The sequence below is a fragment of the Ylistrum balloti genome, unplaced genomic scaffold (genome assembly GCF_031769215.1).
Source record: "Ylistrum balloti isolate Yb309-2 unplaced genomic scaffold, AGI_CSIRO_Ybal_v1 Utg371262, whole genome shotgun sequence".
Taxonomy (NCBI): Eukaryota; Metazoa; Mollusca; class Bivalvia; order Pectinida; family Pectinidae; genus Ylistrum; species Ylistrum balloti.
Genome location: NW_026782680.1, coordinates 193,586 through 210,594, shown reverse-complemented (window position 1 = coordinate 210,594; position 17,009 = coordinate 193,586). Strand labels below are relative to the sequence as shown.

Sequence of the window (17,009 nt, the reverse complement as noted above, 5' to 3'; positions counted from 1 at the left end):
GTAAAAAAGAAGCAGAGTATTCTCATATCAGAATACCCTACTGTCAGTAACCCAAAATTAAAACAGTTGTTCTTCAAGTCAACATGTGTTAAAAGATTTTACTGGTAACAACATGTTAAAACTTACTTTATCTGAAAGTTAAAAACTGAACTGGATATAATATCAAATGTAAAACAATATAAGGTTAATATCAAAAGACTTAAGTCCACAAGCATTCCACATAACTTTCATACTGTCTGTTATTCAAACATTTCTGCATCTTTCATGTTCATAACCTGTCTACATTTTTGTTATACATTCAGCATCTTCCTAGTAGTAACTACTATAAGTAGACTAGTACTGTACACTTAAAAAAGTCTGATACTCTATAAATCTCTGCTAAAATCAGATACAGTTTGTAACATACAAAGATATAAACTAATTCACACCGCAGGAACTTCTTTTATAGCAACAACTCAACTAGAACACATTTTGTTTTGAGGTATATATGTAGTATTGGACCTTTTCTAACACCAACTATATTCTCTTTCTTGGGTATTCACAGAACATAAGTGAATAACTTCAAAGTAAATTTTTGAAAGGTTGGAAAAATAAATATAAAATTGCAATAATTTCCATATGAGCAAGTTTCATGAATCTTTTTATAGATATATCTACCAATGAAATAAGATGAGTAATGTAAGTAATGAACACATTTAATTTGACAGTAACAGAAAAGATACTATTACGCATTGTTGCACATTACAAAATAGCAAGGGTTTTCTTAAGCGGACGCCCGATTGCCCGTGTCGGGTTAAAATTGTCGCGGGCAAGTCTTTTTTCGATCACGGTTGCCCCTTGTCTGGGATTGCTCGTTTTGATTAAATCCAGAAGTAACAGCTGTTGCAATCGAAAATGGCAGAAAAAAAAATCCCCCCCCCCCATATTTCAAAAACAATCAACTGAATCATCGAAAGAACAAACGGAAAGCTCAGAAACAGCTCTGGAAATGTCATTAAGCATAAGAATAAACCATTCAATGTTGAAAAATTGGAAGCAATGAAAGCTCTATCGAAGTTTAATGAAAAAACCATCTCGCGACTGAAGACTAAATTCAGGAATGTACATTACCTATCTAAGAAATGCTGATTGCTTCTAAGGAATTTAGGATGATTTCAAATTATTTTGTATTCAAATCTGAAAATAAAACTGCAAATGTCTGAGAAAATCATGTAATTCAGATGCATTAAAGTTAAAATGAAAAGTATAGGCTGTTAATTAGTGTTTTTACAGGGTTTTTGATTTAGCTCGTCACAAGTGTACTGTTAAATGTTTGAAATTTATATCATTTTAAGTTATTAAGTTGATTGTTGAGTTAAAGTTAAACTCCTATGTGAATAAATTAAGATTTATATGCAAAATGTGTTTTTAACTGCAAATGTCTGTTTTTATTTTGATTTAGCTAGTTGCAAGGGCACTGTTAAATTGTTTGAAATTCATATCAATTTAAGTTTATGAGATGTTTGTCGAGTTAAAATTAAACTCCCTTGTGGATAGATAAAAAATCAGATGTAAATTTGTTTTTACCTTTATAATCTATCAAAATTCTGTATAATACCAAATATTTGAACGCATGTCCGTATAAAAAAAGTGTACACTTATATAGGGCAAGCCCATTTCTGTGGGGGCAAGTAAAAATTCCTGGGTACTTGCCCTCTGGACAAGTCAAATCCTTAAGAAAACCCCTGAATAGGGCGATAACATTCTGGTTTGTGTAATATCCTTCAATATATAAATATACAAAAACAATGAGATCAGTAGTATAATGACTGATGATTGATGACACACAAGTCTTACAACACACTGGTGCTGCGTCAGTATTAGGAGTACTGGCCATGTGTAATCTAGGTCCAAGCTCTTGACGATTCATTCCTGATGTTTACAACATTAAGACACATTTCCGGTCTGTATTTGTCACACTAGGTATCCTCTCATCATTACTATCTTCATATATACCCACACAAGATTTCCTGTCGATTGTCTTCATATAACTTTGTCATATGTGTGTATTCCTTATTGGCATCAAGAATCTAACAAAGAAAAAAGATTCCAAATAAAATCATTGATACAAAATAATAAAGGTTTAGATGGTACTTGTTATCATATGAATAGTTATTGTCGGTCAGAGGGAAAAAAACCACCTTATTGTAAAATATCAAGTAAATAATTTATTGATCCACATGGTTTTAGTGCAGTGGCCTACAACACATCACTAGTCACAGGCCATGCATACATAGAAAATCAATAATAAACTACCCAGTCTCAGTTTCACTATATTTCATCTCCACTCACACCATTTTACAAAGGTCTGTTTCTATATTTTCCTAGATGCTTTGCCCTGATTAAAACCAACAGATCTCACTCTGCATCTACATATTGTTCAAAACCTATAAAAGGATGAACACGAGTGATAAATCTGTATCTGCTTGACTTTTGGATGACCAGAATTATTCAAAATTAGGTGACTTGCTCTGACTGTTTTGGTAATCCTGTAATATCCAAAATCAACGCCAATTATTTTGCTAAGAATTCAAAACAAAAAAAAACCAAGTCTAAAAAAAAAAAGAAAAGAAAAAGGTGTTAATCATCAAATAAAAAATGATTGTAAGTCTACTCTGTCTTATCAGTACCATTGTTTAATGAAATTACAGTGCTGTGAAGTATAGGATTTAATGTTTGATGATACTGGGAAAATTTGATACAAAAATATTCAAAGATTCCTAAGATAAAACATCAAAACAGAAGGCAAACCATTGTACAACGGATAGACAAGGGTAAAAAAAACACCATGTAAAAGCGGGGACCATAAAATTTATTAGGTTGTGCAACTTGATACCTACCAGTACTGGACAAGGAGACTTGTAGACTCTTTCATGCACCAGCCATTCTTCATGTAGATCATGCAAGTTCTGAATCAACTCCTGGGGAAATAAATTTAAACAAATTAAGAAAAAAATCCTCCTGATCATATTTTACATTTCAGAAGGGTTTGAAACTGGCAATGAAAATTTTACATTATCACAGGGTCATATTCATAGATTAAACTTTTATAATCTGACAATTTGAAGAAAACTTTCTGTTCTGAGTCAAAGATTTTGTGTAGATTACTGATATTTTTAGCATAAACTTAATTTTCACACTAATTTGCAAGAAACTCAAACACAAATATTGTATGTAATCTTAATCATTACAAATTAACCCTTCCTGCAGGGCAGTGCTTGATGTATGTAGTAACATCAATTACTGTGGTTATGAATTTTAAGTATTTCAATGTCTTATGAATACATATTTACATATTCACATAAAAAAAGGCTACAAGACAGGTATGAATGTGAAACTATATACATGTACATAATCTACAGTTCTCCAAACTTGCTGTTGAATCTGACTGGCTGGCCAGAGACAGATTAACAAATAATTTGAATATATCAAAGTTTGATACATATTTAATTTTTGGAAGATGGCTTGTTTACAAACATGATGGAAATTAAAAGGAGTTGTAACACCTTCCTAGATTGAATTAAGGCCATCTTGTAATTAATGTTTAATAGCACAGATTTTTTTAAGGGATGAAAATCATTCCAAACTTTCAGTGTTTGATGATTTTCTTAATTTAGAACTGTTTCTTGATAAATTTCACAATAGTCACAAAATTCTCATCTTGTAGACAGCTTAAACAAGTGTTTCTACTGGAGTCATTATAAAGTCTTTTTATTTAAGCAAGATCAAGTTAATTTTTCAAAATCAACAATTTATATCTTGTCAGAAGAGAGAATATATGAGCTAATCAATTTCCTGCATCCAGCCTAAAAGACAAATAACTGTCTTTTGCAGTTGCTTAAATAGGACTACTTCATCACATTTCTTTACATGTGTAGTGTTTTTCATGATAAAAGATCATTAGTAGCACCAATAGAAAATACACAACCAAAATGCTGACATTAAAACCTACATATGGTACTCCAGATTCTTCCTTCCTGGATCGCTTTTTGATTCGTTCATAACATGTTCTGGGGTCCGCTCTCAAATACACTGAAACACAAGTAATTTGTTCATAACATGTTCCGGTACATATCTGTATAGCATATTTATCCTATGTCTGCAAGATTTAATATATTAATAGAACACTTTTGAAAGTCTATTCAAAGAAATTCCACCTTGAATTCATATCACTTCAGTATCCCATCATTCCTATCACCATCAGATTACTTCAGTATCCCATCATTCCTATCATCACCATCAGATTACTTCAGTATCCCATCATTCCTATCATCACCATCAGATTACTTCAGTATCCCATCATTCCTATCATCACCATCAGATTACTTCAGTATCCCATCATTCCTATCATCACCATCAGATTACTTCAGTATCCCATCATTCCTATCACCATCAGATTACTTCAGTATCCCATCATTCCTATCATCACCATCAGATTACTTCAATATCACATCTTTCCTATCACGATCAGATTATTTCAAGTTTTATTTTTAAGTTCACCTAACTTCTGTTCACGGTCCAGAGAGAATTTTCAGTCACATAAAAATTGCTTTCATTAAGACTATTCAAGGTATGAAAGCATGTTCCACAGTAATCACCATCAATTGTACAGGAAGTACAAAGAGATATCGGGGTGGAAGTACAAAGAGATATCAGGGTTGTGTAGGAGATCCAGTAACAAATGCACTTTCTTATATTTCCAGAACTAGAGACTAGAGCAGAGGTTTAAAAAGTACATGTTTTACAATGTATCCAACTTACCAATCAGATCAAGTTGTGTGTTCTTTTTGTGAGTCAAGAACTCAAACCACTGGTTCAAGATAGCATACTCTAGTCCATTGATGGTTTTGCTTGAAGAGAAAAATGGCAAAATATTTAATACTCACAGTATAGAACACTCAACGAAAATGACAACAGAAAATGTGTATGACAATGGTTAAAAATAATCTCTTCAATTAAACTATTCTTTACCTATTATTTATTTACAATATCTGTTGATTTTTTCTACTCTTAATATCACTGAACAGTCATTGTTAACCAAAATAGCTGTTTGATACAGCTGAATTCATTCCGCAATGGCACATCCTGAATCTAAATATATGTTCACAAAAAAAGTTTCCTCTATAACTCACTGACCTTAACCCAATATACTGGTGTAAATATCACTTACTTGATGTAGTCATTTTCTACAAAGCAGTATCTTGTACTAAATAGTGATCTCTCAAGCATCTTCACTGGTTTATTCTGAAATATCAAAGATATGTTTGAAAACATTCATTTGTATTAATTAAGGAGCTAAAAAGTCAACTATTTGACTATATATGTATTTAGTAACTCTTTTGTTTTTTAAATCCTCTTTTAAATGCAATTTAAATTTTAATATTCTACAATTGTAATTTGTAAAGGAGCATAAGAAATTAGATTACAAAATCTAAGACCACACAATGAAGTTTGATATGTTGCAATAGCTTTAGACCTCCAAAGTACCATAGTAATCAAATATTTTACAACAAATGTGAAACAGGTTATCAAACTTGTAATTAACACCAAACATCTAACTGGCTCAGATTGAAGCATGTGAGTGGTCTTACTTTGGCAGGAAACTCTTGAAAAAGCTCATGTGGTCTGGCAGGTGACCCCTTATAATTACTTTTTCACAACAATTTTTTGGTGAATCAAATCATTTTGTTGAGCGAGTAATTTAAGACCCGATTGAATTCTGATACTCACATGGGCACATGTATGCATCTGTATCCTGGTCAGCTGGGCATACAGGTTGAAAGAGAAACTCCATCTCTTTGGATCTTGGTACAGGAGTTCCTGAAAACATTAATCAGGCAGTGTGGACAACTTACATTAAAAAAAGATAAAATAACTGATCTGTACCAGCATGTGGTTTAGCCTTCATAACAGTCGAAATAAACCTATACTTATACAGCGGATCTTTCTCACAACCAACACTTTAGTTCCACGCTAAAATTTCTTTTCATTTTTCTTTGTGTTATCGTAATGTACAGAATTAGTGTGTAGGCATTAGCTAAGAGACATACAGGAATCTGAATGAATTTTTATTAATGAAAAATAGAAATCCTAAATATACACAGTTTTGGTTGAATTATGATTAAAGCATCAGAATTTAACAACAGTTCTGTCATGTACCTATTCCATGCCAAATATTCATGATTTATTATATGAAAAAAATAGGAAAAGGTAATGATAAGTCAAAATATGAAAGTGATGAAAAGAACACAGGTTAATATGTTTGGAAGTCTTGTTGATTCAAAGAAATTGGTTGGTCAAAAACATTTGAGTAGAGATATTTGGAAAAAGATAAAAAAAAACAAAAAACAAAAACAAAAAAAAAAAAAAAACAGAAAGAGAGAGGGCAATAATTTTCCACAAATTTTAAAAATCACAACGCCATTAATGAAGGAAACACAGTTTCCTGTTATTGTTATTTTGCCTATAATTTCAGATATACATGTGGGTGAAAAACAGAAAGGAGACCACCAACACAAGGGCAATATCTCCCTCAAAACTTAATGAGCTGAATTGATCTACTGTGCCGGAACACACAATTTCATATCTAGTCTCCCAAGTTTGAAAGAAATAAGCTGAAAACTGGGATCTGGAGACAACATTAGCATGGTAATGATGAGGGGCAGTAACTCTTCCAAAAATAATCCAATCAAACTGCCATTCTGGGAAATACAAATTCATATAACATTGAATAAGCTTCTCATGAAAGATCGATTGATAACCGATTGATGGAAAACTACTATACCATCAATGAATGAGTCAGATGGTTGATCATAAAGTTTTGCTCCAATATGAAGAATGGTTGACTGATTATTTACTTAAGGCAGGAAATTTAAAACAGTTTTCCTTTTGAGAAACTTTTGTATTAGCTAATTTGGCGAGACCTTTTTCTGTAACAGACTTACCAATGCATTATGGCCCTGCACATTGGTCCACTGTTCAACAGGTTCACGTATTGCCTGAAATTACAGAAAAGAATGTAAATAATTAGTGAATGCCAAACTTATGGTCTAAGAAATTTGTACTGGTAATTGTTCTTCAAAATTCAAACAAGGATCATCTGTATTCAGTAATAACTGTTATAATTAACCATTTATAGGTCAATTTAATCTATAATTAAGTCTTATTCTTCCCATTCACTAGATCAAATAATATTTATTTCATATTCAAATTTATGTCATTGTTCCATCATAACAAACCTGCACATTTGGAGATTCCTTGAAGTACTCTAGTAGAGTTGTTTTCCCACACCCAATATTGCCTTCTACAGAGATCTAAAACAAAATAATGAATACTGTAAACCAGTATTTTAAAATAAGAACAATTACTTCATATTTCTTTTTCATTTTCAACTCTTAAAACATCAGTGATATTCAATAATGAAAGCAAAAAAACAAAAAAAAAAAACAAACAAATATATCTAGATTAAACAAGAGTGACTGTGGACACAATACCGGTATACGCCGCCACAAAATATATAAATCTTACAAAAATCAATAAACCGTAAAATTGTCCCTTCGTGCACATCTACACATTGTAAAAGTGATATTGAGCAAGTTTTATGAAAATCTGATGATTAGTTTAAGAGGAGTTGCGTTCACAAGAAATGGACCTACAGATGGAGAAGATGACGCCAATATAATAAATACATTTTTGTATACAATAATAAACTCCTGGGAAAGCCCCCACCCCCCCATATCTAATAATTCTCTTACTTAAAAGATTACGGGGTAGAACTCATTCACTTTGTTCTTCTATACCACATTCCATTTCCCATATCTCCCACAACCCCTTCTCAATTTCAAAATGTGTATGTGTTAATGGCTGTGAAGTGTGTATGTGAATGACTGATGATAATGAGTGTGTGTGAATGTTTGTATGTGTTTTTTCTTGTTTTCTTATGTACTATGCAAAATTTTGAAAAATACAGAAAACTATCAGGACATCAACCACTTCCGCAATGATATACACCACCATAAGGCAGAAATAATACACAAGTTAATTAACATCATTGTAAGTATATCTTTGGACGTAAAGTTTATAACACAAAATGTCCACATGCTAACTTTTTCAAAATGTTGCAAATATAAATTAAAATAAGAAATGGAGATATATTAAAAAGGAGTTGATGCAACAAATATTTCATAACACCAAAGACTTGCTCATATATGGCTGTCAACAAACTCACAGTGCACGCCTTCTTTCCTTTAGGGAGCAGGGTAGTTATGTCTTCTTCCTCAAACACTGCAAACAAATCACATTCAGACATTTGTCTATGGCCCACAATAAAAACAAAGGTAGTTTTAAAATGCATGTGATATACTGAACTAATGCTAGCTTTAACAAGTGACGAAGCCCCATCACTTTTAAAAACAATAAATTGTAATGAAACTTATCAATAAATTATTTATAAATTGTATTTAGTATTTTTATCACGTTTTTCATTGTTATCAGCAATTTTATCCAAATAAGCTTGAATAACAGAGCTAATATTAATTTGTTGTACATTTGATAAAATATTCCAATTTCGACAAAACTTTCCCCTGATGAGTTCCCGGTCTCTTTACAATGAAAAAGCTTTTCCCTCCAAAACAAGAAATAAGCAAAGAAACAAAAACAGCTCCCATTTTTTAGGTGCACATTTTTCACATCCATTTAGGCACCATCAACATTAACAATAAAAGACAAATAATAAAAATATTTAATCAGTGACATCCCGGCTGTTCTCCCGCCCGTCCATTGTTTCACATTGTAGAGTACTATCAATAAACTATCTCATTGCCAAGCAAAGATACAATTTAAATTTATCTGTACTCTTCAAACAATAAGGAAAATTGAGGATTCCAAACCAACCCTTTAATAAGCAGTTATTTCGCTGAAGTGAAATCGAAAAAGCCAAACTTGTCACTGGAAACGTGGAGTCTAGCCTATGGCTGCGGAAAACACAAATAATTAAATAATTGCTTTCTAATTAATCTTGCTTCCATACAGCATATTTTTGTGGTTATGTTATACAGACCTTTCCCTTTAATGGTTTTCAGTTGACTAGATCCCAACATTTTCTCGAAAAGTGTGTCGTCCAGAAAAAAAGTTGGTCTGCTTGCTTGATTCCTCTTGGCGCAAAGTGACTTCCCACCAAAAGGTAGCATCAAATGTGCCGCCAACATCGGTCTTCGAATTTGATTGGCCAGTATTCCAGTAATGGTGTTCAGCGCCATCTAACAATTTTCGTCATATTGATAGCGAGAAAAACGTAAACAAAATGTTGCAAATGGAACCAGTGTGCAGTTTTCACAATTCCAACACGTTATTGACCTTCACCACCGAACTAAATCATTCACGAACAGCAGTCTAGCGATGAAAAACTCTGATCAGTTATGTTATCAAAATATTGCTGCTGATGAAACCCGCGTGGAAGGGTTTAATCATCTGCCGTTAATAAAACACGATGTTAAACATATCATCCATACACATAAATACTGACGCCACAAGTCTGCCTCAGTACTCATGATCATTTCTTCTGATTTCCATTCTCTTCAAAATACGGCATTAACTCCGTCAACGAAACTGTGCTGAAGTCAGCGCATTTGATTTCTTCCATGTGATTACTGTACCATCCGTATGTTTTGTAATAAAAGGGTGACACAACAAGCGGTGACACCTATGTAACTTACCCTCGATTATAATATCCGACTTAAGTTATAAGAGCTATCTTTCTTGGGGTACTACAGAGTGACAAATGAATATGTGACATGCGAGAATAATGTAATAAAATTGAAATTAAGTCAACAAATGATTAGATAGCCAGGGGACAATAATTCAAAATAATAATATGAATTAAGCACTGCTGAAAAGCGAGCGCAAGTTGGTCAACAAGATGCACATTTTAACTGCCTGATCCATGTCTACTGAAACGGGTTCTTAAATTTTATTTCATACTTCGGAAGATTTTAACAGAACATTGACACATACACATATAACGATGCATCATCATCATCATCATCATCATCATCATCATCATCATCATCATCATCATCATCATCGTCTTCGTCGTCGTCTTCTTCTTCTTCTTCTTTTTCTTCTTCAAAACAATACATCATCATGATCAGGCTGTGGTTTGGTAGTTAAGTTGTTACACACTTGTCTGAAGGGATACGGGTTTCCTCCCACAGTTAGACCCCTCGAATGCTTAGAATAAACAGCTATAAATGTTTGATTTTGCTTATCTATTTCCATGGTGACAGAAAAGTATATAAATGGTGAAGTTCCCCATAGCAAACGATTCTACTGGCTTAATAAGTGTGAAACGTTTTGAGCAATTATCTTAAATGGTTTCAGAGCATTGAACCATGTGATGAGGATTATCTATTTCTATGGAAACAGAAAATTTATTAACAGTCTTTGACAGCATATCTAGACTATAAAAATCGACAAAAAAATCTTCAAAATAAATGTACAAGAGTTTCCCTTTCAGCGTAACAGAGATTGCAGAGAGAACTATCTACCATTTCTGCTTTAAAAAAGAAATGAGTTTGTAGTCAAATTATGAAGAAAGACAATATAGTTTTAGTCGGATTTGTAAAGGGGTGTTTATATGTTTAACTAGTTTTCATTATTAAAATAAAAATGTTTTCAACCACCGTTTTCTGTTTTCTTTGCTATTGAAAGCTTTCGGTCTGTTTATTAACAAATCATAAAAATCTATAGAACCTTCAGTGTTTTAAGCTATGCTGACTTGTCTTGGTAGAAAAAAAAGGGTAAAGTTGTAAACACTGCTGAGACTATTCTGTTACACATTGTAATTCGGAAAATCAATATTAATTTATGTATTTTAATGAATTTGTCGTGAAGAATTCTTATTTAAGTCACCAATATTACATAAACTGCCTTTTTCTTGGGAAAACACCACTAATAGTTATCTTATCATTGTGTCTTACAAGTGTTCGATGGGAAATTTCTAAACATACTTGATCATCATTAATTTCAAACAGTTATGGAAAGAACATCCACATCTTGTAGTTTTAATGCTGTTAGGCGACGGAATAGGTTTTACGCCAAATCGGGACTTTTTGTCTGCTTCCGTGTAAGAGGCGATGTATTTCTCGTCCACGGAACGTTACGAAACTTCTCGAAGGTTAAACCGGAAATCAGGTACATCGGAGAACAAATGTGCTCTAATCTCGAAAGGTTAGAATTGTAATTTTTCAATAGTTATTTGTTATGTGCGTTTATTATAGTATATGTTTATTATATTCATTTGAATTATTTAAGACTTTAAATATAGTTTCATTTCCACATGAAATATTTAAAAGATGTTTTGTGTATCAAAATTATTTTTAATCCATTCAACGGGTCGACTGTTCTCATTGCGTGCTGCGGTTAGTGTATTGTGGGTAGTGAAGTTCCAGCCACACTTCCGTTTAAAGTTGATCGTATGGGCAGCTTGTTGGAGTGGAATTATCACACACAATACCATAAAGCGGTCGCTATAAAAAGGAGATGTAGACTAAATTGTAGAACTTCTCCGTGCTTTCAAACAGAATTGTTATGATTAGGAAGAACAATTTACCAAATGATTTAGGGGAAACCCAGAATACAAACATGTTCAGAAGTTGATTAAATTAACACAGAAGGGATCTACACTTTAATCCAACCTATTCACTAAATAATCAGAATAGACATCCTAGGAAAATGAAGGATTTGTCTCACCTCTACAAAGTGGAGAATACGGAATAATCATACATAAAGATTACACGAAAATTATAGGAAATACACTATCTGGGATTTAGTGGGATTGGCCCACTGTTCTTCGTACACTTACAATCATCATAATGTTGATTAATGTTACATTTACCAGTCACCATTGATACGCCGACCAAAGGCTAATGTATATACAATTATAGGAATATTTTAATGTTAGAATTTTTTATCACCGTACGCTTATATTCATGCGCATTCCAAAATCAACTGGACAGCCCAATAAGCGCCAAGCTACTGTGACCGGAACTAGAAATGTTCACGTGTTCATTCATTTCTTTATTCCTCCAAAATTGAAGAGTTACAAATGAAGATGCATGTAATTACGGTAGCAGTAAACAGTTAATTTGCATTTTTCCTGAAATTATTTGTCATGTTTGAGATATACAGGTATAGCAGATTGGTTATGGAAAATACATCATTACATGTATATATATTTATAAACTATATAACAATTACATTAACAGTAGAGAGATGAAATTTATGTAAAAAAAAAATTTCCTCTGATTTCTGACATTTGATTGTCATGGTTACCTACTGAAAAAATGCTAAAAATGCAAAAATACTGCTAATTCCAACCCAACACTACAACTTTCTAGGAGAAATTTAATTCTAAACACCTATCTTACAATCAACAACACTGTCATGGTAACAAAGTACTTACATTTCAGCAAATTCCAACTCGGAAATTCTTCATAACATGACCACATGTGAACACTATGAAAATTTCACTTCTTGTAAAGCTAGTTTTTGGTGCGTAGACACAGATTCGAGACTGCTCAAATAGTAATCTCTAACACAAAGCTAAAATATTATCCTGAAAAAATTGAAACCCCACATTGTCCACTTTAACATGACAGGACCAATTTTAGCAAGGATTTTTTTTTCATTTTTAATTAAAACCTTTATAATGGGGTAATCTAATGAGCAAAAAAATCACCCATGGCCACACCGAGAAACTGTGTACTGCTACCTACATATGATGACACAAAGTATTTAGAAATATAATGAAGAAAGAGAAAGATACAGAGAAACGATAATGAAGTGATAATTACAAGGACATAAAATTAATGCTGACTAACGACTAGTTAAATGTAAGTAAAGAGGCCTTTTTCGGCAAAAATACAAGTCTTTTGCAAATGATGCAAGAAGACTATCAGTGTCCTTAAATAAGTCTGCTATGACAGCTGGTGTACTTACTAGAATAGTGGCAATTTGAACCTCTCTACACGAGTTAACTAGTGTAACATAGACATTCACCGGGTAGTCGTTGACTATTTTGGTGAAAAAAATGTCAGGTAGATTTAATACTGTGGAACTACTGCAGTGGGCAACCGCATCGTCGATTAGTAGCTTGCACTGAGAACAAGATAGCTCCCAATTTGGAGGAACGCACCAAAGCTTTGCTACATTTTTATAAGTCTGGTAGAGATATGGAGAACATTTCGCAAGGTACCATAGAGGAGAGGGACTAACATCCCGCTGCAAATGTTTAAATCTGCAAAAATCATCACTGTTATTTAGATGTTCACTCCAACTAGAGGAGTACTTGCTGATCAGAATGTCCTTTGTTAGGTGTTTCCAGTGGCTTTTAGGCGGAAAGACATCAGTTTGCAAAATTTGGTACAAAAAATCTTGTAAATCATACCGGTGAAATAGATTCCACATATCTAGAATAATGTCAACTTTCTTGCCACGGAAGCCGAAATATACACGAAAAAGTCTCTGTAAGAACAACCTTTTAACTGCTAAACGACTATCTGTATTGCATAAAGCAGAGAAAAAACGGAGCTTTGATAGCTCAATTCAAAGGCGAATAGATGAAAACCCTAGCATACTAAGGGCAATATCGCATCTAGTCCGGCGAGGAAAACCTTGAATCAGCTTTGCACATAAGTGATGAACTGATTCAATGCGATTCCATTCAGTTTCAGATAGAAAATGCCATAGTTCACAGCCAAAAAGACTGCTTGGCATCACAACAGATTTATACAACTTGGCAACTGTCAAGGGATTAATGCCGGTGCCAAACAAATTACAATGAAGGAGGGCAAAGCACTGTCCACGTAGCTTATGCACAATCTCATCGACATCTGGACTGCCTGGTTTGACCTTGTTAATAAAGATTCAACCACGGCTTCGCAACCGAGATTCCAATTACGATTAGCCTTTGAAAACACACTTTTACATTCATTAAATACAATAACTGTTGATTTCGATGCATTATAGAAAAATCTCCACTAACAACTATAGTTATATCAGATGTCCATAAGATTGTCTAAGCCACGTTTACATAGAGACCGCAGCGTTATATCGTCTGCTTGAGTTGGACATGTAACATTTACACCATACAAAGCTAGAACATATTTTGAAGCACATAATTCATCAAGTAAATCATTAATGAATACTGTATAGAGCCAGGGTGAAATAACGCTCCCTTGACGCGTACCTTGGCATATCTTGAACCAGTTAGAGATGAAACCTTGGTATAAAACTGCACTATACATATTGGAATATATCGACACAATCACGTGAAGGTACTTTGACTTGAGACCTAAATTGTGAAGTTTGTAAAATAGGCCGTTATGCCAAACACAGTCAAATGCCTTGGCAGCGTCTAGAAAACAGGTAAAAAGTTTCTTGTTACGGTCGCAAGCATAAGAGACTGATTCATGAACTAAAATGACGTCATTGTGCTACTAACATTTCTTTGAAACCCGTTTTGTAACGGATTAGGTACAAATAAATCCTGAGCTTCAAGTCTAATAAGTAACAGTTTTTCAAATATTTTCAAAATAACTGGCAGTGAAGAGATATTGACATTAGCAACCAGAAGAAAGTGGTTCGAGCAAAAACAACATGTTCCTTCAGTTTAATTTGACTTGTTTTGATATCCATATGATGAATGTCCGCTTGCTATGAATGTGGACCGAATCCTGTCCAGAGCGACTATACATATTTTAACTGCAGTTATGTCCCTTTAACTATGATTGTGGACCGAATCTTGTCCGGACAGCTGACCTGGTATAAACATTTTCACCTAAATTTGAAACGGTTCACTTGTCTTTCTTTGTTGCACTCGTTCTACCGTGTCTGTAGATGGAATTCTGTTTGAACAACTTATCCTGTGTTTGTTTGTAGAGAGCTGTCGGTTACTTTGATCGGATTAAAAATTGATCGATTCTGAGTAGTTTGATACTTTACGTGTTAGAGATGACATGATCATGATCTGTTGGTCTTTGTATAAAAAGAAAAAGAAGGCTTTTCAGTCTAATTAAAGTACAGATCATGGTATAATGATAATCTATGTTTTAATCAGATCGAAAGATGATATCGTAATGAGAAGAAAATATTAGTATCATTATGTAAACATCCATAATTCAACAAGAAACCTTTGGTGGCTGTGTTCTGTCATTTCATTGTTTTGTTAATTCGCTCCGCAAATTAGCATCTCCCCGTTATCGTTTATTTCGCGTTGAGTTACGACTTCGTTTCGTTACGTCGGAATGAAGATAAGGTATCGTTGTGTAGAGGGCAACAATACGACTCAACTAAACGGTAGAAAACAGAAACCATAAATTCGTCATATTTTAAAAACTTCATCAAATCAGAGCAAATGTGTTAACGAAGAAGAAACAAATAGTGATAAAAATACTACTATTTACAATTGTTATGATATCATAAATGGTTATTGGCACTAAAACAATAAGATTCTATAAACAGGCGTGACAAATCCAAGTCTGTCGCATATTATTTACACTTCAATAGCGGATTTCCCCCACCTAACATTAAGATGGAAGCAAGTTACGATCATTTTCTTTATTTTCCCCCTTTCTATCAGTCGATCAAACAAGAATTTTGTCGATCAGGGTCACAAGAAGTAAACGTGAAAATGGAACTACAAGTCATTTCAATTCGCCTTGTTTTACCAATACGTCGTGTTATTGATATTATACATCAATACTTCGATTTACGAGTAGAGCATTAACGTTTCCGAACTTGAGTGAAAAATTTCAGGATTTCGGGTGTGGAATATTTGCGGAAATATATATATTTATATCATTTATTTTCGTTATACAATCAGGCAATATCAACAAAAAATTCAAAACTTTCCAGCACATTCCCTTGTGGTACGGCCAACACCAACGATAGGCGATTTTCCTGTGGTACCACCAACACCACCGATAGGCGATTCTCCTGTGGTACGGCCAACACCACCGATAGGCGATTCTCCTGTGGTATACCACCAACACCACCGATAGGCGATTCTCCTGTGGTACGGCCAACACCACCGATAGGCGATTCTCCTGTGGTACCACCAACACCAACGATAGGTGATTCTCCTGTGGTATACCACCAACACCAACGATAGGTGATTCTCCTGTGGTACCACCAACACCAACGATAGGCGATTCTCCTGTAGTACCACCAACACCACCGATTGGCGATTCTCCTGTGGTACCACCAACACCAACGATAGGCGATTCTCCTGTGGTACCACCAACACCACCGATAGGTGATTCTCCTGTGGTACCACCAACACCAACGATAGGTGATTCCCCTGTAGTACCACCAACACCAACGATAGGCGATTCTTCTGTGGTACCACCAACACCAACGATAGGCGATCCTCCTGTGGTACCACCAACACCACCGATAGGCGATCCTCCTGTGGTACCACCAACACCAACGATAGGTGATTCCCCTGTAGTACGGCCAACAACACCGTTAAGTGTTTCCCATGTGGGAGAAAATAGAGAAATTTCATTTACATTAGACAATCGAAGAGTACAAGTAAGCCGTGCAGGTAACCTATCCACATGAAAACCTTTATAATACAGTGGAATGGAACCACTGAAACTGGCGACATCAGTGACGAATATGGTCCCTTCTGTTTCAAGCAGGTTCTAGAATTTTATCTCTGAATAAAGCATTGAATGATATCGAACCGAAAACCGGCCCTAAAGGAAAATAATAAAAAAGCATATATTAATTAATAAAATCTGCGTTTTCTATTTTCGAGTTTATTACACTGTATTTCAAAACATCATTATTCAGAGAAACAAAATTCTGGTACATAAATATGTAATTATTACCCTAAACACCGCACAGCGCCTCGTTTTAGCCTTTGTGAACGCCCACTAACCTCATTACATAGTAAATATGGGCTAATA

General features: G+C 34.1%; 2 protein-coding genes across 2 annotated transcripts; both read right to left on the bottom strand.

Moving 5' to 3' along the window:
* Positions 1-923: 923 nt before the first annotated feature.
* On the bottom strand, positions 924-9,683 carry LOC132561676 (deoxynucleoside kinase-like). Its single transcript, XM_060226377.1, has 10 exons — positions 9,098-9,683; positions 8,267-8,322; positions 7,278-7,352; positions 6,984-7,037; positions 5,770-5,859; positions 5,210-5,283; positions 4,801-4,889; positions 3,992-4,071; positions 2,880-2,960; positions 924-2,069 (listed from the first exon to the last, which is right to left on the bottom strand). Exons 1-10 carry the CDS (start codon positions 9,294-9,296, stop codon positions 1,986-1,988), a joined length of 882 nt encoding a protein of 293 aa, XP_060082360.1. The 5' UTR covers positions 9,297-9,683; the 3' UTR covers positions 924-1,985.
* Positions 9,684-15,937: 6,254 nt separating this feature from the next.
* LOC132561674 (uncharacterized PE-PGRS family protein PE_PGRS46-like) lies at positions 15,938-16,986 on the bottom strand. The gene is made up of 3 exons (XM_060226375.1): positions 16,982-16,986; positions 16,190-16,647; positions 15,938-16,068 (listed from the first exon to the last, which is right to left on the bottom strand). Exons 1-3 carry the CDS (start codon positions 16,984-16,986, stop codon positions 15,938-15,940), a joined length of 594 nt encoding a protein of 197 aa, XP_060082358.1.
* Between the last annotated feature and the right edge of the window lie 23 nt (positions 16,987-17,009).